This window comes from Narcine bancroftii, chromosome 13, assembly GCF_036971445.1.
Source record: "Narcine bancroftii isolate sNarBan1 chromosome 13, sNarBan1.hap1, whole genome shotgun sequence".
Lineage (NCBI taxonomy): Eukaryota > Metazoa > Chordata > Chondrichthyes > Torpediniformes > Narcinidae > Narcine > Narcine bancroftii.
Genome location: NC_091481.1, coordinates 54,071,640 through 54,092,838, shown reverse-complemented (window position 1 = coordinate 54,092,838; position 21,199 = coordinate 54,071,640). Strand labels below are relative to the sequence as shown.

Genomic DNA, 21,199 nt, shown 5'->3' with positions numbered 1-21,199 from the left:
GAATGTCAATGCAGGTATGCTATGGAGAGTTGAGAAAGGGCAGATGATCGTCAGCTGGACAGGAAAGAAGTTCAGACACTCTGAGAACATCCCTGATGGGTTTCAATGCTGCACACACCCCACTGGGAACAATAAGCAGTGACCCATCCTGTTTGGCGTACCCGCATAAAATGCAATGTTCCTTGGTGTAAGGAAATTGGAAGAAGAGAAGCAAAGAAGAATCAAAATTAGAATTTACTGTCATGAACAAGTCACAAAATTCATTGTTTTGCAGCCATATCACAGGGCAAACATTTATATAAACCACTTTACATCAATAAATAAAAATAGTGCACGAAAAATCAAAGTCAGGCAGTGTCTTTGGTTCATTGGTCATTCAGGAATCTGATGGCAGCGGGGAAGAAGCTGTCCTTGTGCCTCTGAGTGCTCGCCTTCAGACTTCTGTACTTTTTTTCCAATGGTCATCACCAGGCCTCGGTGGTGGGGGGTCCTTGAGGATAGATGCTGCTTTCTTAAGACACCACCTCTTGTAGATGTCCTCGAAGGAGTGAAGGCTCATGCCCACTATGTCACAGGCTGAGTTAACAACCCTCTGGGAGTTTTTTTTTTCCTGAGTGTTGGTGCCTTCAGTGATGCATCCAGTCAGAATGCTTTCCACGATCCACCTGTAGAAGTTTATGAGAGTCCTAGGTGATGTACAGAATCTCCTCAAACACCTCACAAAGTATAGTCGCTTATTACGAGCCCAGAGGACCCCAAAACCCAGCAGCAATAGATATTCACCAAGACAAATGGTTACTTAAACAAAAGTTACTTTTAATTATCTTTAAACATGAAAACAGAATCACATTTTAACTTATCATTATTGACTAAGCTAACCTAACTTAATCCCCTTCTAATTCTAAGTGCACGTGTCCAATCTCACTTCTCATTCCTCAAAGTTCACTGGTTGCAGCCAATTCTTCTCCTGTGCACAGAATTTAACATTTATAAACTTTACCAGACTTTGGTGCTTGAAAGGTAAATGGTAACCGCTCAGGATGGTTCTTGTCAGTTTTCAGAGAGGGATTTATTGTTCGCTGAACACCCACAACTGATTCCTTGTTATTCAGCCACTTCAATGTCTTGCTCATGAAACTTCGCCCCTCAGGGTTCTCCAGATGATAACCTCTTTCTTTCAGGTCACCACAGAGAGCCTTTTTGTTTCTCCTATTTCAAGTGAAACCTTAGACAGCCAGTCCTCTCTTCTTGCATGAACCGCAAGGGCTTTGACCAGGCTGAATTCAGCACTCACAACCCATCTTCCATATGGGGTTTTCCACAAGCTTGCCAGCTTGTCCTGTTCCAGTCCCAGTTGCTGCTGCTGACTGTAACACTGCAAAACTGATCTCTTTCTCTCTCTCTCTCTCTCTCTCTCTGAGAGAAAAAAAACCTGCTCAACATGGCCTGTTTCCGCTCCATAAATGGTTATATGGTTATATTGACTCTCTCTCTGCTTGCAAAACCATATGACCCTCCCAGAACAGCAAGTACTACTCCAGACAGAATGTGGCTCCGACAAGTTCTTTTTATCTGTTGCCTTTTTGTAAACAACAATCCATTAGTGAAGTCTCTTGGGGCTTCCGCAAAGGTTCTGGGGCCGACAGGTCTCGCATTAGCAGAGCTCCAGTATTTTAAATAAGATCTGTTTTAAAGTGTTTGTATGTGACCTACACTTTAAAAAAAAAACCTTTCCCAATTCATCTCCCAAAAACATGTCTATATTCTGTCACACACTGGTGAGCCTTCTTCATGACTGCATTGGCATGGAGGCTCCAGGACAGATCCTTGGAGACGCTGACTCCCAGGAATTTGAAGTTCTCCACTACTGGGCCGTGGATGCGGACCAGAAGCAGGCCGTTCAACCCCTTTCTGCTGCACATCACAGCACTTCTCATTCCACCGCCTTCTCCCTTCATTTTAATTTCCTCCACGTGGTTAAAGAGCTTCCCTTTAAATGCGTCTGCGCATTCTTACATGGGGCTGCCTATGTCAAGGAAAGCAACTTGTGAATGTTTGCTGCTGCCTATATACCCTCGTTTCAAGAGGAAAGGCCTCCTGAATCTGGGTACGTGGCGGTGAAAGATACTCCCGTTCACCACTCTTTGGAGGAAGCAAGATCCGGATCAGTTTCCATCACTAATCAGCGAATATCTCGCATCTTGGATCGAAAAGTAAGATGAAAAAAAGCACCACAGAGGTGATCACTCCAATGCAAAAGTCATCGAGGTAGCCCTTTTGTCCCTATTGCATCCACCCTGGCCAGTCTGGAAATAACTTCTTCTGGGCACTCAAGTTTGCAAACTTTGACGCTTTAAGCTTCGCTCGTCAATGTGGGGAGAGTCTGTGCGTCCACCGCCTTATCAGACAATGTGCCACACTTTCGGTGAGGGGACTTTTCCCTTTCCCCTTCCCATGTTCCCCTGTTGTGGGGCTCTGACATCTATAAATGCATACGAGCTCAAATCTGGAATTGAACCAGCGGGAGGACGAGTCCTTTGATCAGGGAAAATCTCTTTAAACTTTTTTTAACGGGCCCTTCCACGTGCAATTGTTTAATCCTCTTTGCCCAGAACCATGCGATTTCCCCCCCCCCCTCTCTTTTTTTAATGTGTGTGTGTGTGTATGTGTTTGCCGGTCTAATTGCAATGCGAGGGCTGCATTGGGAACTGAGGGCACGTACCGTTAGAGTGACGAGAGAGGTTGGGAAGGGCTGGCTACGCCTTCTTTCGTGCTCCGGAGCCTGGGAGCTGTTCTTTTCAGCATCCGAGAGGGAGAGAGGTAGAGAGAGAGAGAGGGGGGGGGGGAGGGGGTGGGGAGAGACCGGGAACAAGGCGAAGAAGGAGGAGCCGGAGGGAGGAAGAAAACGGGGGGAAACAGGAGGAAGAATGCGTCTCCGGAGCGAATCTTTTAACAGCAACGTCTGAAAAAAAAGAGGGGGAGCTGTCCATTTCAGCACCAAAAGCCGCCGAGCAACTCTATGTCTTCACGGACCATGAACTGCGTGGCGAACATCTCCTCCATTCAAGTCGAAACCTCAATCAGTTTCTTTTGAAAATACGTCCACGGGCAATCCAAAACCTTTTACAACATCAACCCGGGTGCCACTCTGAAAGCAAGAGAACCGCAAAAAAAAAATTCATGGCGTTTGGAATAGCTGTAAGCAAAAGCCTAGAGACGGCTCCATCTCCCTAAACCGTAAGGAAAAAGCGACTGCACGGATAATGCTTCTCGTCTCTATCTTTCTCCTGAAGATCTCTCAGAAATAGCCACCACTTATGGAAACTGGGGATCAGAATTTTAGAAAAAAGGATTAACATATCTATTTTTTTGGGATTTTCTTTGTTTTTTATTTAAAATATAGATAATATATATATATATACCTCGCATTTATAGATATATATATATATATCTATCTCTATCTGTATATATATATATATATATATATCTATAGAACATATATATTGGATTGGAACTGACAGTGGTCTCTCCTGTCCACCTCTTGATCTCTTTGCTCTCCCCATTCATTTTTTGAAGGGGGGTATCTTCTCGTCTACCTGAGAGAAAGGAGCGAGAGAGAGGGGGGGGGGGGGATAAAAAAAAGAAGTGTGTTGTGTGTGTGCCCGAATATAATGAAGAATTATGGGTCTGTTTGATCGCGGTGTACAGATGCTCCTGACTACTGTGGGCGCCTTCGCTGCCTTCAGTCTAATGACCATTGCTGTAGGAACGGACTACTGGCTATACTCCAGGGGGGTTTGCAAAAGCAAGTCTGTCAGTGAAAATGAGACCAGCAAAAAGAATGAGGAAGTGATGACCCACTCTGGATTATGGAGAACTTGCTGCCTTGAAGGTATTTCATCCATCCCCCCACCTTCCCCCACCCCTCTCTCCCTCCGTCACATCCACCATCCCTGTTCATACGTCCCTTCCCCCCCCCCCCCCATTTCCCCATGTTTATTGTATATCAAAAGCCTATGGCCGGACATGGGATGAATAGCGAAAATGACTTCCCTCTGTGGTGCTTTTTTGACGCATTCTGCATCTTACACTTTTCACTCTCCAGTCTCCCGTTCACATATTCTGCAGTCAGGTTACATGCTGAATACTATATGCTCTTCCACCATCCAGAAATCAATAGATCGAAACAATCAGGGGTATTTGGGTAAAGCGAAGAGGATTCATGTCATTATCCACACTTGGGGATCTTTGAGTGAAGAATCCGTTTGTTGGTTAATGAAATATTAATCTAATTCTTTTTGTTTAATTAAAGGTAGGGGGGACTGTATTTTCAACCAATAGCTATATAATTGTAATGAGGGGGGGGGGGGAACAGCCATTTTGGGTGTGTCGGGATTAATGCTTATCAAAGACAAAATGGGAACATTTTATTAAAAAAAGATTGTGTCTGCTTTCTCGTGGCTGTGATGCCTTTTAATGCAACGCCTCCCGCAATATAAAACAACGGCCGCTCACAGCCAAATAACCCTTGTTAAGATCGAAGGGAGTTTTGAAACCTGTGCGTGACACGAGATTTCAAATATATATAACTATCGGTTTAAATATGCTCATCTGTGAGGAGGGTCCAGGGCTCGGGGGGCTTCGTTTTGCAAGCAAACGTTCCATTTTCTTGTGTCTGTCATGTGGGAAGGAGCATTTGGATTGCAGGTCCCAGGGAGGGAAAGCGTCTTAAAGTATGAACATGTGTATAAATTTAATAACTGCAGGCCGACAGTGAGGGGTGTTGTGATGCCTGCCAGTCGGTTTAATCAATGGCAGGCTCAGATGCGGTGGGGGTGGGTTGGGCTTTAACCCCCCCCCCCTTGGAATGGTGGGGGTGGGGGATGAGATGAACTCCAAGGAACAGTTTGGGAAGGGGAGGGGATGTTACCTTCCACTGGGTTGAATTACGTGGCTGAACAGTGGGTTCCCACCCCCCCCCCTAAAGTCCCTTTACAACCAAAGGCTAAACCCACCCCATCCCTTCTGCCCCCAAGCACTTTAAAGGGAAAAAAAATGTTTTTAAAAAATATATCAACTGCTAAAAACAGTAATGACGTCACCACCTCTGTCATTTAAAAACCCCAAATATGACTCATGGTCTCAAACAGGAAAATATAATTTTAGTCTATTTCAAGATGCCCACAGTCTGGGTGTTGTGCTATTTCCACCCCATTTATATTTCAAAAGATAAACTTTTTCTTTGCAGACTGATGTTAATCTGACTCCGAGGGCCGAGCGTTAAGCACTAACACTTTCTCCTGATGATTTTGTACCTCCTTGTGTCAAATTGTGATCACCTGCATTTGAATTTTGCATTGTGTTTCTGTGTGTACATTTGCTTTACGGGGAACCAAGTGTCAAGCAGGGTGGTTGTGGAGATGGGTGCAATGTCTGTTTTAATTGGTGTAAGAGGAGAAGATGGGTTTCAGATGCCATGTGTGTTTTGACCGTCTGCAGACGCTGAGATCGTAGTCAAACAAGCAACAGAAATGTTGGAGGAACTCAGCTCCACTGTAAAAATCTCTTCAAGGGATGCCTACCCTGAAAAAGTTCTCTCGAAATGGAGTTCTGTGAGAATCACTGCTCCTTCTCTGCCTGCTCCCTGCTGTTTTCAAACTTGACGACCACTCACCCTGACCTGCCCCCTGCCCATGTGCCTCTCACCTTTCCTCTTTTCATATCCTAGCCACATTTCCCCCTGTGGTCGCTGCGAGACTGGCCGAGTTTCTCCAACATTTCTGTGTGTGTTTTACTGGGGTCGACGAGTCCTGTATTAAAACCTTCCGGTTTTTACAATTCTGTGTTCATTGCTGACAAGGTGGGTGATAGAATCAAGACCATTGCCCGCTCGTTGCCTCAGAACAGATTAGAATATGATGAATAAAAATCACTTTAAATTTGATTTATTAAATATGATCTTACCTTGCTTGAAAGCCTACCATGTGCAGGTAGTTTCTGCAGTAGTGAATGCCTTGAATCAAGTTTCGTCTCAAATCATTTGCTTAAATTTTGTACTCGTGTTCAATGTTTCAAAATATGCCAAAAAAAAGGTGCATTTAATCCTTGTAATTGACACCTTCTGATGTTGGGAATTGACAATGTTTTCCTGGGCATCATTATCTCTGCATCTACTATGTGTTACATGCTTGTGTGGTTAATCTAAATCGGTTTCTGAGAATCGTTCTCTGTTCTGCACATCAAATCCTGTGCCTTCCAGAATCAAGTAATGAATGGGGCTTAATGCATTGGATGTACAGTCAGTGTTGGACTCAAGCCGTATGATCCTGTTACTGTCCTTCCTCACTACGAATTCAGTGCACAGTATTTACTGCATGGAGTGTGTACATACCAGCATTCTATCCTGCAGATTGCTTGTTGATCAAAAGCTGCCATGCATTCAAATGTGACAGGATGCATCCTGTGAGGCTTTTACAGCGCATTGGCAAATATCCTGATCCTTTTATCAATGAGTGCTGACCAGGAGGTGAGAACGAGAGAGTGACTGCCTACTCAAATCTGGATGGCACTCATTGTTGAAATTGCAGTGTGGCCGTTAGAGATGGGAAATGGCCGATGATTTTACGGTTAGATGGGAGATCATTTAAGGCAGTGGTACTCAACCTTTTTTCTTTCCACTCACATCCCACCTTAAGTGATCCCTATGCCATCAGTGCTCTGTGATTTGTAAGGGATTGCTTAAGGTGGGATACGAGTGGGAAGGGATGGTTGGGAATCACTGCTCTAGACCCAATTGTTACTGAAATATTTTGCTTGAGAAAATTGTCTTTGGAGTTCTGAAACCGTGCACATAACGAGTCAATTAGGGACGATTAAAACAGTTATCTTCAAACTTTTTCTTCCCGCCCACATACCACCTTAAGCAACCTCTTACTAATCACAGAGCACCGATGAAATAGGGATTACTTGAAGTGGGATGTGAGTGGAAAGAAAAAGGTTGAGAACAACTGATTGTACTCTGTATCTCACCCACACATTCTTTGCCTTGTGCAGGGAGCTTTGTTCCATATCACTTCAAACTAGAAAGGATGTGGAAGCTATGGAGAGGGGGCAGAGGAGATTTACCAGGATGTTGCCTGGATTTGAAAACAAGTCTTATGAGGCAAGGTTGGAAGAGCTGGGACTTTTCTCTTTGGAGCGAAGAAGGATGAGAGGAGACTTCATAGAGGTCTACAAGATTATGAGAGGCAGCATCTGTTTCCCAAGGCAGGAGCAGCAAACACCAGAGGACATCTGTACAAAGTGAAGGGACAGAAGTTTAGGGGAGATGTCAAGGGTAAGTTTTTCTATGCAGAAGTTGTAGGTACCTGGAATGCCTTGCCAGGGATGGTGGTGGAGGCTGAAACATTAGGAGAATCTTAGACAGGCGCATGGATGAAAGAAAAATAGAGGGTTATGGGGTAGACAAGGTTTAGTAATTTTTTAAGGAATATATGGGTCAGCACAGTATCAAGGGCTGAAGGGCCTACTTCACACTGTCTCTGTCTTGGGAATGTGTAATAGGACAGTTTCTAATCCCTTCTCTACTGTACTGGGAGTGCATCTAGATCTGCATGGCATGATCATTGCTCTGTGTCTGATCCTTGTTGGCCTTGTCCTGTGATTACTTGGAACTGAATCGAGGATAGGCCCTTTACTCTCTATCTGACACACTCTGCAGATAGGACAGTGTAGAGGTGAAGCTTTACTTTTGTGTTTAACCCCTGCCTTGGAGGCATTGAGTAGCATAACGCAGAGAAAGTTTCACTCTGCACTTAACCTAGGCTATACCTGAATACCTTAGGAATATTTAATGGAACAACAAAGAGGAAGATTTATCCAGTATCTAACAAGTACGGTCGGATGTAGAGGGAACTTTACTCTGTGCCCAACCTATCCAAAAATCTCATTCACCCCATTCCCAAACATTCCTCAACTGATTAATGCAAAGTCCATATTAATAAATGCATTTTGATACAAGCAGTTACGATGTGATCTGTTGTGAAATGTTGGATTTCCATGCTTTGGCTATTGATGGCAGTGATGTGAAGTTTATGATGTCTGTCACTGTTCATAATACCAGAATAAGATGGCTGCATTTGGTGGAAAAATTGATATTACAGGAAGAGGGCTTGAATATAAATTAGCCATCTGAAAATTATAAAGGAGCTAAACAGATTTCTTTGTTTTGGATAAATTTAAATGTTACCAAGAGATATATCTGTGCACTGGGGTATGTCAAGCAGCCATGCATTTAATACTGCTCACTCTGCCTTAACTGTCAAGGCAAAGGCAGCTTGAGAGCTGACCTCTTAGGCAGAAACCATTCCTTGGTGTAACGCCATTGTGTATTTCCGCTGGTGGCCTCACTGAGGTCGAGATGGAGGCCTGACACGTTACAGATTTCATCCTCACCCGTTCCCCAACAACACGCCATGGGACCAAGGGATGGTTAAGAATTCCAGCATTAAAGAAAATTGCTTTTCTGTCAACTTGTCTTTTCAAAAGTTCTAGATTTTTAAAAATTACTTGAGGTTAAGTGGAGTGACTCGATATCCCTGATTGACTACCCATTTAGACTGCTTACTGTCAAATACAAAGCTTTGTTTTGCCTGCCGTCCAGTCTAGTCAACTCATACAGCAGGGAGTGCAATCTTCTTTGGCTTGGCTTCGCGGACGAAGATTAATGGAGGGGTAATGTCCACGTCAGCTGCAGGCTCGTTTGTGGCTGACAAGTCCGATGCGGGACAGGCAGACACGGTTACAGTGGTTGCAAGGGAAAATTGGTGCGTTGGGGTTGGGTGTTGGGTTTTTTCTCCTTTGTCTCTTGTCAGTGAGGTGGGCTCTGCGGTCTTCTTCAAAGGAGGTTGCTGCCCGCTGAACTGTGAGGTGCCAAGGTGCATGGTTTGAGGCGATATCAGCCCACTGACGGTGGTCAATGTGGCAGGCACCAAGAGATTTCTTTAGGTAGTCCTTGTACCTCTTCTTTGGTGCACCTCTGTCTCGGTGGCCAGTGGAGAGCTCGCCATATAACACGATCTTGGGAAGGCGATGGTCCTCCATTCTGGAGATGTGACCTACCCAGCACAGTTGGATCTTCAGCAGTGTGGATTCGATGCTGTCAGCCTCTGCCATCTCAAGTACTTTGATGTTGGTGATGAAGACGCTCCAATGAATGTTGAGGATGGAGCGGAGACAACGCTGGTGGAAGCGTTCTATGAGCCATAGGTGATGCCGGTAGAGGACCCATGATTCGGAGCCGAACAGGAGTGTGGGTATGACAATGGCTCTGTATACGCTAATCTTTGTGAGGTTTTTCAGTTGGTTGTTTTTCCAGACTCTTTTGTGTAGTCTTCCAAAGGCGCTATTTGCCTTTGCGAGTCTGTTGTCTATCTTGTTGTCGATCCTTGCATCCAATGAAATGGTGCAGCCGAGATAGGTAAACTGGTTGACCGTTTTGAGTTTTGTGTGCCCGATGGAGATGTGGGGGGGCTGGTAGTCATGGTGGGGAGCTGGCTGATGGAGGACCTCAGTTTTCTTCAGGCTGACTTCCAGGCCAAACATTTTGGCAGTTTCCGCAAAACAGGACATCAAGCGCTGAAGAGCTGGCTCTGAATGGGCAACTAAAGCAGCATCGTCTGCAAAGAGTAGTTCACGGACAAGATGCTCTTGTGTCTTGGTGTTAGTTTGCAGGCGCCTCAGATTTAAGAGATCCCATCCGTGCAGTACCGGATGTAAACAGCGTCTTCATTGTTGAGGTCTTTCATGGCTTGGTTCAGCATCATGCTGAAGAAGATTGAAAAGAGGGTTGGTGCGAGAACGCAGCCTTGCTTCACGCCATTGTTAATAATGACAAAATAAATAATCAACAGGGTCGGGAGTAGTGTTACAAATTTAATTTTTTAATTTTACATATACATCACGGTAACAGGCCATTCTGGCCCACGAGTCCGTGCTGCCCAGTTTAACCCCCCCCCCCATTAACCACTAACCAGTTCATTGTTGAACGGTGGGAGGAAACCGGAGCCCTCGGAGAAAATCCACACAGACACAGGTTGAACGTACAAACTCCTTACAGACAGGGCAGGATTCAAACCCGGGTCCAGTCCCATTTACTGATGCTCTAAAGCTTTTGTGCTGTTGCCAACAGTGTAGAACATGGAGAAAAGTATTGTTAAAACAGTGCAAGGGCATCATTATCTTGTGCCGAAATTAGAGGTCCAATGAGGAGTCTGATACCAGGACACCCTTGAATCTGGAGGTTGGTGTTTGCAACTTAATGCGCCTTTGGCCCAGTTGAAGTGGGGGGGCGGGGCATGAGAAGTGATTGGGTGGTCCCTTGGAACGTAGGCATCTTTTGTGAATCAGTGGAAGGTATCTATGGAATTGGATTGTGCGTGAGCCAGGACTACAACTCATTGCTCGCCACCCATTGAGTCCCTCTTTGTTTGTTCAAGATTCCCGCATCTGCAGTTCTCATGTCTCTAGGTCAATGTTTCTCAAGCTTTGTGGTTAGTCAGGGATCACTTAAGGAGGTATACGAGTGGGAATAAAAAGGTTGAGAACCATTGTTCTAGATAATACCAACCTCCGCAAGCATAAAAACATCTAAAATTGTACTCACCATTCTAGGAATCAGTAGCCACTGGCCCACTGCACAGATGAAAGGAACAGCCGGCACACCTAATGCAGGGAAGCAACTATGTCAGCAATGATCTTTCGGATAAAACCCACTCACCAACCTCCCTCAAAGAGGGATTCAACTGAGCATCCCCAGTCTACGTGGCCATCTGCTCTGCAAATTGTGGCCACGGAGTCCCTAAAATAAGGAACACCCTATGTCACAAGTAAACCACAAATGTCTGCAGAGGCCATGATTGAAGTAAAATCACAACACTGGAGAAACCCAAAAGGTCAAATAGTGTCCTTTATGTAGAAGGATAAAGACACATCACCAACGTTCTGGGCTTCATTGAGGTGTGAACAGAATGTACAGGCACAGGGAGGGTGGAGCACAGGCCCACAGACAGGAGGTAATAGATGGATAAAGGAGGGATGGCACACCAGCAAAAAAGGGGAGAGGGGATTTGTGGGACTGTGCTCCTCCTCCTGCCCCTACCCCCAACAATTTGTTCGGGCGCCTACATTTTGCTCATACCTTGATGAAGGGCTCGAGCTCGAAACGTTGGTTCAGTATCTTTAACTTTGCTACATAAAGGACATTGTTTGACCTGCTGAGTTTTTCCAGCATCGTGTTTTCTCAAGAAGCCATTGCTGAAATGGTTCAAAATGTACTGGGGGCTGTAGGTCAATTGGTGTCATTGGGCGGCATGGGCTCAAGGGCCAAAAGAGCCTGTTACCCTGCTGTATATCTGTGGTGAGAGGTTTCCTCCATTGTATATAGTTATTGTTGGCTACTGTACATATGGAGCTGGCCTGCCCACTGATGACTCATACCCTATGACTCCTCCCCCATGGTCCTGGGCCATAAAGGTCGAACCACCTCTCCCTTCCCTCCATTCCTCTACCTGGATCCAGGCCAGCAAGGTTCTTCTGTATATTAAAGCCTATCGTTCCCTCAGCCTAGTCTCGGTGGTTATTGGTAGTGCTTTACAATGTCTAAATTTGAATTTGAAACTGATATTCCAAGCAGAAGGCTTTTCAAAGGAGAAATGACCTTCATCACCATGGCTATCCCAAACCCTTCACAGATGCCGAACAACTTCTGAAAAATAGTGACTAGTGTAACTGGTTCAGCTAGCCTGTGCACAGTAAGACCGCATAAAGAGCCTATAACAGAAGCTGAGAGAACTCAGCAGGTCAGGCAGCATCTACAGAATGAGAAACTGTCAAAATTTCAGGCCTGCAACACTTCATCAGAACTAAATTGCCTGTTTTCCATAATGACGGGTGAGAGCCAAATATTGTCCAGAACACCAGGGAGATGGCAGAGGGTGGCACGGTTGGCATAGAGGTTAGCACAACGCCTTTAGCACCGCCAGCGACCAGGACTGGGGTTCATACTGCATGCTGTCTGAAAGGAGTGCATACATTCTTCCTGTAGTTGCGCGGGCTTGCCCTGAGGGCTCTGGTTTCCTCCCACCAGGAGGGCTTACTTAAGGTGGGATGTGAGTGGGGGAGAAAAGGTCGAGAACCACTACTCAAGACCCAATTGTTACTGAAATATTTTGCTTGAGAAAATTTGTCATTGGCCCATTTCCTTTGGAATTCTGAAACCGTGCACATAATGAGTCAATTAGGGACGATTGAAACAATGGTTTTCAAACTTTTTCTTCCCAACCACACCCCACCTTAAGCAATTCCTTACTAATCACAGAGCACCTGTGGCTTAGGGTGGTATGTGAGTGGAAAGAAAAAGTTTGAAAACCACTATGCTAAAAGATGCCTTCAACATAGAAATGGTACAAAATGCCATAGGCCAACCTGAGGTTATGGTATTATAGGAAGTTGTCTTCTTCTTCTGAGCTTTAGAATGTCTCCCATATTCAAAATATATCCAGTGGTTGTCATGGAAGAGATTAAGCTCAGTGACATTTCCAAACCAGTGGAGAGATGCTTCGGGGCTGATTTCTTGGAGCTGTCATGGTATTGGCATGGACTTAGAACACCGTTTTCATCGAAGGATTAGATAAACTGAGCAGAGGGAGCTTTGCTGATGAAGTCGACCACAGCAATTTGCACCATTAATACGGTAAACCATCCCTGCGCTTCACGGCGGAGCCGTAAAACTAGAACTGACAGCAGGCTATGGGGTAGAGAGGGTTTAAGGAATATCAGCACAGTATCAAGGGCTGAAGGGCCTACTTCACACTGTCTCTGCCTTGGGAATGTATAATAGGACAGCTTCTAATCCCTTCTCTCCTGTACTGGGAGTTCATCTAGATCTGCATGGCATAATAATTGCTCTGTGTCCGATCCTTGTTGCCCTTGCCCTGTGATTACTTGGAACTGTTCGAGGATAGGCCCTTTACTCTCTATCTGACACACTCTGCAGATAGGACAGTGTAGAAGGAAGGAAGATGTTAGGGCAGGTGACCTAAGGACTTGGGCAAAGAAGGAGGAGGGAGGAAGATGAAGAGGACCGGCAAGGCCCAGGGGACGGAGAATAAGAAGTTGTTGTAAAACCAGAAAAGGGTTAAAGCAATAGCAAGGAGTTGAAGACCTGGCCACTGGATATCTTTTTTATATGGGAAGCATTCTAAAGGTCAGTCAAAGAAGAAGATTACTTTCTTCAATAGGGAACACAGGTTTGATTATTGAATCGACAGTGCAACTTTAGGTAAGATTTCAATGAGATTGTGAAAAGGTGGGCGTGATGTGACAAGACAGAGAATAAAAATCAATTGATTCAACTAAAGTAGGGGGAGGGGAAGCAGGGTTGAAAAATGTTGTAAATACCACGTGGGGCCAACCAAGACCAAGTGATGGGACTCAACCGTGGGTGCTGGGTCTGAACGTTGACCCGCTTGCTTGTGGTTCTGGTACATGTGTTTGAAGGCATTCCTTGGTGTGAATTAATGTCCACTGTGTCAGAATTAAGGAGTAAACCAACTTGTTTCTACATTGAACATCAGAATTAAATCTCGTGCAAGCTGTTTTTTGTCCCATGAGAACCATGCCTTGTGTTAAGTTAACTAAAAGACAACATAATTTGAAAACCAAATAAAATGCTCATCATTCCGAGCACTTCAGTTTGCTGTTGGAATCAGAACTTTTTGTCTTTATAATAAGTCCAGTTTGTGACCCTTGGGCCGGGAAAGTGTGTGGGGCTTGAGTGGCCGTTCCAAACAGTACTGCAAAAACAACAAATGCAAACACACTATATATATAATATATATTTATATATGGTCATAAATGGTAACATTAGTGAGGCCAATTTTGGCCAAGATCTGGTCCCCAAGATATAGGAAGGATATCAATAAGGTAGAGAGGGTACAGAAAAGATTTACGAAAATGTTGCCTGGATTGCAGTATATAGAATACAAAGAAGATTGAGTAGACTGGGTCTTTATTTATTGGAGCGTAGAAGGTTGAGGGGGGATTTGATAGAGGTATATAAAATTATGAGGTGGATAGATAGAGTAGACATGAATAGACTCTTCCCCTTGAGGGTGAGATTGGAACGAGGGGTCATAAGTTAAGGGTTAGGTGGCAAAACGTTCGAAATAACATAAGAGGAAGCTTCTTCACTCAGAGAGTGGTGGCTGACCTTCTAGAAGAGGTGGTGGCAGCAGGGTCAATTTTGTCATTTAAAAGAAGGTTGGATGATTACATGGATGTGAAGGGATTGGAGGGTTATGGGTAGGGAGCAGGTAGGTGGGACTAATGGAGTTTCCTTAAATCCGTGCGGACTAGAGGGGCCGAGATGGCTCGTTTCCGTACTGTAATTGTTATATGGTTATGACAATGTTGTCCTTTGAAATGGCCACCCTATTAAGGCTCAATTTGAGGCCTTTGGGTTGACAGTGAGGCCTAGTATTTTGGGTTGACAGTAAAGACTGGTTTATGGGCTTGCTGGTGGAACTGTAATTTCACATTAAGGAGTTCCTGCACGGTCAATGTAATGACACTTCTACCCTTGCCAAGTCAATGAGTCATTGTAACACTATTGCTAAGCTGTTCTGCCTTTCATAGTTCAAAAAATAAAAGCATTTTCAAAAAGTAGTGCAGGGCGCTTGGTGAGGGACTTTGTAGCCTTACTGATTCAATATTGATTATATGAATGAAGTAAAAACGGCAAATGATGGAGAAACTCAGCAGTGTCCTTGATGTAGCAAAGAAAAAGATACATCACCGGCATTTCGGGCCTGAACGAAGTTGATTGTTTTCCGGCCCATCTCCTACCATTTACATCTGGAGTTAAAACAGGGCAGAGCCGCTTCCTGTTGAGCACGAGCTTGTTATTTCAATATTTGGAGGGCTCCCTATTGACACTGATTTTAATCTTATTCATTCCTCAATGTTGTGAAACAGCAGGATTTTGTGATTCAATGCTCTCCCTCAGATGTAGAGTTTGATCTATCTGAGAGAAATTCTACCAGTCAGATCAGGGCGATGAGACATTGTGATCCCTTATTAATACCATCAGTTGTGGCCAGTTCCACGCACTTTTTATGATATTATTATCTTCAGGTGTTAATCAAAGGAGAGATTGCCATGTATCATTTAAAGAGCTTGAGATATATTCAAAGGAAGAAGTTTAGCCGCTGAGGGATATTGAACACAGTTGTTCTATAGAACGGGAAGGATTGAAAATGGTTTGATTGGTTTGCTGTCACGAGGTTGGGGTTGGCAAAGCTTCCTACAAAGAGCACGCTGTCTCTTGAATCCAACTCATGGAAAGGGCCTGGCAGAAAAGGATTGCCAAAATGTGTCCTTCTGTCTTTGGGGTCAGGTTGAAGGCGCCGCCCCAATTCCCTTGTGGTCCGTGGTCTCATGTACTGCCAGATGCTGCCCACAAATTGGAGGAGCCACACCTCATCTTCTAGAACACCAGCTTCTACAGTTTCCATTAAATTCCCCACCTCCAATCTTTTTCCCCATTTCCTTTCTTCTTGCTCTGTCTCCCCCGCTCTCTCTTTCTCTTCCCTTTTCCCTCTGTCTCCTTTCACAGAGCCAAAATCAATTCTCACTTCTCCCCTTATTGCCTGTTGGTCTCCCCATTTCTTTACCCAGCCCTTATAATTCATGCCTTTTTCCCTTTATACTCCAAAATGTCCTATGGACGCTGTGAGCTCCTCCAGCATTTCTGTTTTGGCTAAGACATTGCAACCAGAAATGCCTCACACGGCTCTTCTTCATCCAGCAATTATGGGAGCGCAAAATGTTTCATCAGGTCAGTCCTGCTCAGTGTCGACCTGAAATGTTTACTGTTTCTTCCCTGGTCGGCTGAGTATTTCTGGCCTCCAATTTTTGCTTCAGGTATGGCTGTGTTACTAGGGTAGTAATCCAGAGCACTTGACTAATAGAGACATGAGTTCAAATCCCACCTGAGGGAGTTTAAATTGAGTTAATTAATTATAGAAGTCTGAAATTATAAAAGCTAGTATGAAATTATTGGATTGTCATAAAAACTCAGCTGGTTTGCTAATTCATCTCCGGAAAGGAAATCTATTCTTACGTGATTTGGATCATCTGTAACTCTAGACTCGATGTGGTTAACTCAATGGGGTCTTGAAGTGGCAAAACAGCCCATTCATCTCAGGGGCAATTAGAAGTGTGAAATGCCCATGATGCCCACAAGCCAAAAAGGCTTTAGAACTCCACCAAGCCTTGTCACAGAGAGAGATACCTCATGAAAATGGGTTCTTCAGTCCATCTTGTCAATTTGTTCACCAGAGAGCTCCCATTGGCCCTATTCTGACGAGCATTCCCCTTCCAACCCTGGGCTCCATGCCCCTTAATCCAATTTGGTGCCTCAAAATTCCAAGGTCCGGAATTCTTAAATGTCTTGAAGAACTGCCTCATTCTTTCCACCAGGGATCTTCAAGTAATCTCCTTATATCTTACACATTCAGCTGAGCTAGTCGATAAGGGAATTTGTTTATGTCATGGCAGAGAAGGTTCAATGGGCCAGATGCCCAACTCCTACTCTTCTTTCTGACCTTGAGGCAGCTCAACACTAGACTTCCTTTTAATTTCTTCATTGGATGTGGCTATCATAGATTTGTAAAACAACACAGCACAGAAGGCTTCCATTCAGTATCCATCGACAACACTGGACAACGAAGATTTGGCTTCCTAAGTTCTTTTAGGTTGGGTTGCTGATCACAAAATCACCTTAAAATTTTCCTACCACTTACCATTTTTTAGATATAAACCATTTTATTGATTTCCCATCATATTTTAAGTCTACTTCATTCATACAAAACCATGAAAATGCAACATATCATTGAAAATTCATTTTCTGCATTCGCTCTTGGACTTCTTCCCGGCTGATCTCGGTGCCGTCAGTGAAGAGCACGGTGAAAGGTTTTACCAGGACATTGCGACCGTGGAAAAGAAGTATCAGGGCAACTGGAATCCATCAGTGCAGGCTGACTATTGTTGCACACTGACATGAGAGGCATCAGATGCTGAGTACAAACGAAAATCAGCGGCAAAACATTTTTAGGTCCGTTGAACTAATGCGATGTGTCAGCGTCATTGTGCGATTAAACAGGCTGAATTCAATAAAAGTTAATTTAATGTTTCTCCAACTTCCTATGTGGTACAGCAAATCTGAAATCATCTTTAGTGTTCAGCTTGAAGCCGTCTATCATAATCCCCAATTTTTTTTTCAGGAAACAAACCTTTTGTCCATTGTAACCAGTGCTGTTTACCAACGTAGCCAGTCATCTTCTTGGTCAGACATTTTTTAAATGTTGTGAAGATACCTGTCTCCACCACCCCCTCAGGCAGTGTGTTCAAGATTGCAAAAACCCTTGGTGGAAAAAAAAAATCTGCATATCCCCTCCAACATTCTATTGCTCAGCTCAAACCTATACTGTCTGGTTTTAGACAGTTCTGTGACGGGGGAAATACTTCTTGTTTTTTACCTATGTGGTTCCCTCATAATTTTGTACACCTCTCTCAACCTCCTCTACTCCAATAAAACCACACCCAGTCTCTCCTCATTGTCCCCGGCAAAGTTGATGTAGCGGTTAGCGCAGCGCTGTTACAGCGTCAGCGATTGGGACCGGTGTCTGAACCATGCCATGTCTGTTAGGAGTTTGTACATTCTCCCCATGTCTGCATGGGTTTCCTCCCACTATTCGAAATGTACCGGTGGGGTGGGGGGGGGGGTGGTGTAGGTTATTTAGGTGTAATTGGACAGCATGTGCTTATGGGCCAAAATGGCCTGTTACTGTGTGTCTAAAAAAAAACTCAGTGTCCTCTGCATTTTCCAACCTGTGTGGCAACCAGAACTGAACACAATGTTCCAGCAATAGCCTATTCACCATTTGGTTAAGTTTCACCATTACCTCCATTCTCTTGGCCTTCATCACCAGCCTCCCTACCTCTGCTCCATCTTCACAGTGTCCCCCTGTTCCTCAATACTGCTTGGACTCTACCATTCACTGTGCCTGTCCTAACAAAAGGGGTGGCATAGTTAGCATTGCGGTTAGAGCAACACTGTTACAGTGCCAGTGATCGGGGCTGGGGTTCGAATCCCACGCTGTCTGTAAGGAGTTTGTACGTTCTCCCTGCGTCTGCATGTGTTTCCTTCGGGAGATCCAATTTCCTCCCATTGTTCAAAACGTACCAGGTGTTGTAGGTCAATTGGGCGGCACGGGTTCGTGGGCCAAAATAGCCTGTTATCGTGCTGTATATCTAAAAAGCACAAACCCGGTGTCGGCGCTGTGCAATTGCTCAACAGGAGGAGGTGTAAAGTGCTCCTTCCGTCCGATAGCCTTAATTCTTCAGCAAGGTGTAGGACCTGTTTAGCCTTCCAATCAGGGTCACATGAAGCCATGGATTGCAGATGGTGGATGTTTTTACAAGCAGATTCTACAAATTGGAATTTATGTTTGTAAAACTAAAAATGCTGGGTAGATGAATCCACTAATCAATGGCCAGGGTGACCCATCCAGTACAGAAACTGCAACTGAAGAAGGCAACGGGAAACCACTTCAGTGTTTTATCCCCTTGTACAATCATGAACTCAGCGTCGACTACGGTCTCAGCTCAAAGAAGGAGCCTTCACTCAAGGAGAACAAGGGAGGCAACAACTCCAATTCGGAGGGTCAGGGATCGTGATGGATGGAGAGACATGCTCGCCCATGCCGAACGGCAAGGCACCTGAATGAATGAATGTCTAAAAAAATTTCATCACATTACACTTAATTAGGATTAAATTCTACCTGCCAATGCTTTACCCAACTTACCAGCTGATCAATTCTGAAACAAATTATCGGAATTGCCAGCAATTCTCACCAGTCAGGCCAGTGTTCTTCTCCCATCCCTTTTGCTCCCTGAATGCTTAGTTATTTCAGAAGACAGATTACAGTTTATTCACTTTGCCTTAGAATCTCAAGTCTCAGCTTGACCGTGCTATATAAAGCCAGCAAAATGGGCTCAGCTGTCTGTCCAAATTTAAACATGTACATTTTTTTAAAATCCACAGAAAATGCTCAACAGGTCAGGCAGCGTCCGTGGAAAGAGAACGAGAGTTAATGTTTCAGTTACAAGACTCTTCCGTAATCCAGGATTTTGTAGCCACCACCAGCAGTACTAGATTTCTGTTCCAGATTCACGTAATTGCTTCAATTTAAATGCCTCCTGAGCCACAGTGGAATCTGAACATATCGCTGGATCAATAGACCAAGTCTCTGCAAACCAATCCAGTAATTTAACCACTAGGCCACAGGGAGTATTGGATTTATGTGTTTTTTTTCTGATGGACAGGTTCAGAATTAAACTCTAAGACCAACCTGCATCCCATCTGAATTTAGTTCTGCAGGAAATTGTCAAACATCTGGGCTATCTTAGAATAGTCCGACTATTCTGAGGCCCCCAGAAAGCTCTGCGATTTATCTAAATCCCCTTTTGGGGGATGCTGTCCCGGTAAATGGAAGCACATTATGAAATAAAGGGGGAGGCACTGAAAGCTGCTTTAACCTGAGGTACAGACACACTTGAACTTTAATACTTTGTTAGAGGGCACCAGCAAACTCCACATAAATTTACAATTTAAAATTTTAAATGCACGGTATCAAGCCCCACCAGCTTATGATCCCGTTCCGCCCTGAATACCCCAATGAGACTACAATCCCCGCATGGTGTTCATTTTGAAGGGTGGGCGGAAACCGGAGTACCCGGAGGAAACCCACGCAGACGTGAGGAGAGGCAACAAACTCCTTACAGACAGTGCCAGATTCGAGCCCGGGCCGCTGGCGCTGCAATTGTGTTGTGCTAACCGTGACAAAGTCCAAAGTCCGCTGTTACACAATCCACAGTTCAGTGTCAAAAGTAAAACCATTGACAGTGCGGGGCATAAATCCAGCCCCCAACCCCTCTCCAAACAATCTTTAAGCGCCTTAAGAATTCCGTTCTTGCCCAGTATGGCCAATAAATGATTTCATTCCCACATCAATGTTGTTAACCCCTTGTTGCTCTATGTAGTCCATGACATTAGAGGGCACAAACACAGACCGTGTAACCCATCATGCAGACTTCTCATTAGTACTGTTTAAATGTATTTTTCTCTTTAATACTGTGCACTGCACCTTTGCCTTTATTCTTGCTCTACCTGTTGTGCTATCTTACCTGGATTGTGAAAGAATAACAAAGAGTTAATGAATTAGGTGAGAAAATACAGTAGCTGCTTGTAAAATGGTAGGAATATAATTGCCTTCTAAACATGACCTTCTCTGTGCTGCAATGAGATAGTAAACTAACTCCACAAGAATGTCAATGCACCTTGAGTAAAGGACGCCCTGACATTTCCCAGCTGTTTGCAGGCACCACAGAGTAACATGTTATTGTAAGCACAAAACTGCCAGGTGTGTGAAACTTGGAAGGGCCTCACACAGACCCCTGCCCAAAGGAGTACAAAAGTACAATGAGCACTCCGATGCTTTGAGTGGGGCTCAGTGTAGAGAACGAGTCACTAAACTCTTTCTTTTATCACCCCTCACTCCCGCTAATGTTACTAAAGTTAAATAAAGTAAACTGTTGTACGCCCAATTGGTCCTCCTGTTTGGTTTATTACAGCGCGGGCTGACTTGCCTGGATAGCACACAAAAAAAATGTATTTTAGTACAGAACAAATAATTCAATCCAAAACCCTGTACTGCTCCCATTTACTACAATCACAGTTCTAGTCCTCTTTTATAAATGGAACTATTTATGAGCTTCTCCACCTTCTGCCTTTCATGTAGTGTGTTCCAAATTTAAACAACTTCTTAAATTTCTTTCATAGCTCCCCTCTTACTCCTTATCTGCCTTTCCTTAAACCATGTCTTCTAGATGTAGACTCTTCCTCCATAGGGAAGAGTTCCAGTCCTGTCCTTGCAATCCTCAAATCGAGAAACTCAACAGGTCACACACTGGGCATAGGAAGTCAAAGGCAAACAGGCCGAAGGGCTCTCACCCCAACATCAGCCAAGGTAATGTTCGTGATGGAGAATTTCCTCGGTGAATAGGAGGTGGAGCAAAG

At 44.4% G+C, this 21,199-nt stretch overlaps 1 protein-coding gene across 1 annotated transcript in view; it reads left to right on the top strand.

Moving 5' to 3' along the window:
* The first annotated feature begins 3,681 nt into the window (after positions 1-3,681).
* The window catches only part of LOC138747974 (voltage-dependent calcium channel gamma-2 subunit), a 159,550-nt gene continuing 142,032 nt past the window's right edge, over positions 3,682-21,199 (top strand). Inside the window, exon 1 of the mRNA XM_069907634.1 lies at positions 3,682-3,892. Within this exon, the coding sequence (XP_069763735.1) occupies positions 3,682-3,892 (211 nt within the window). The remainder of the gene's footprint in view (positions 3,893-21,199) is intronic.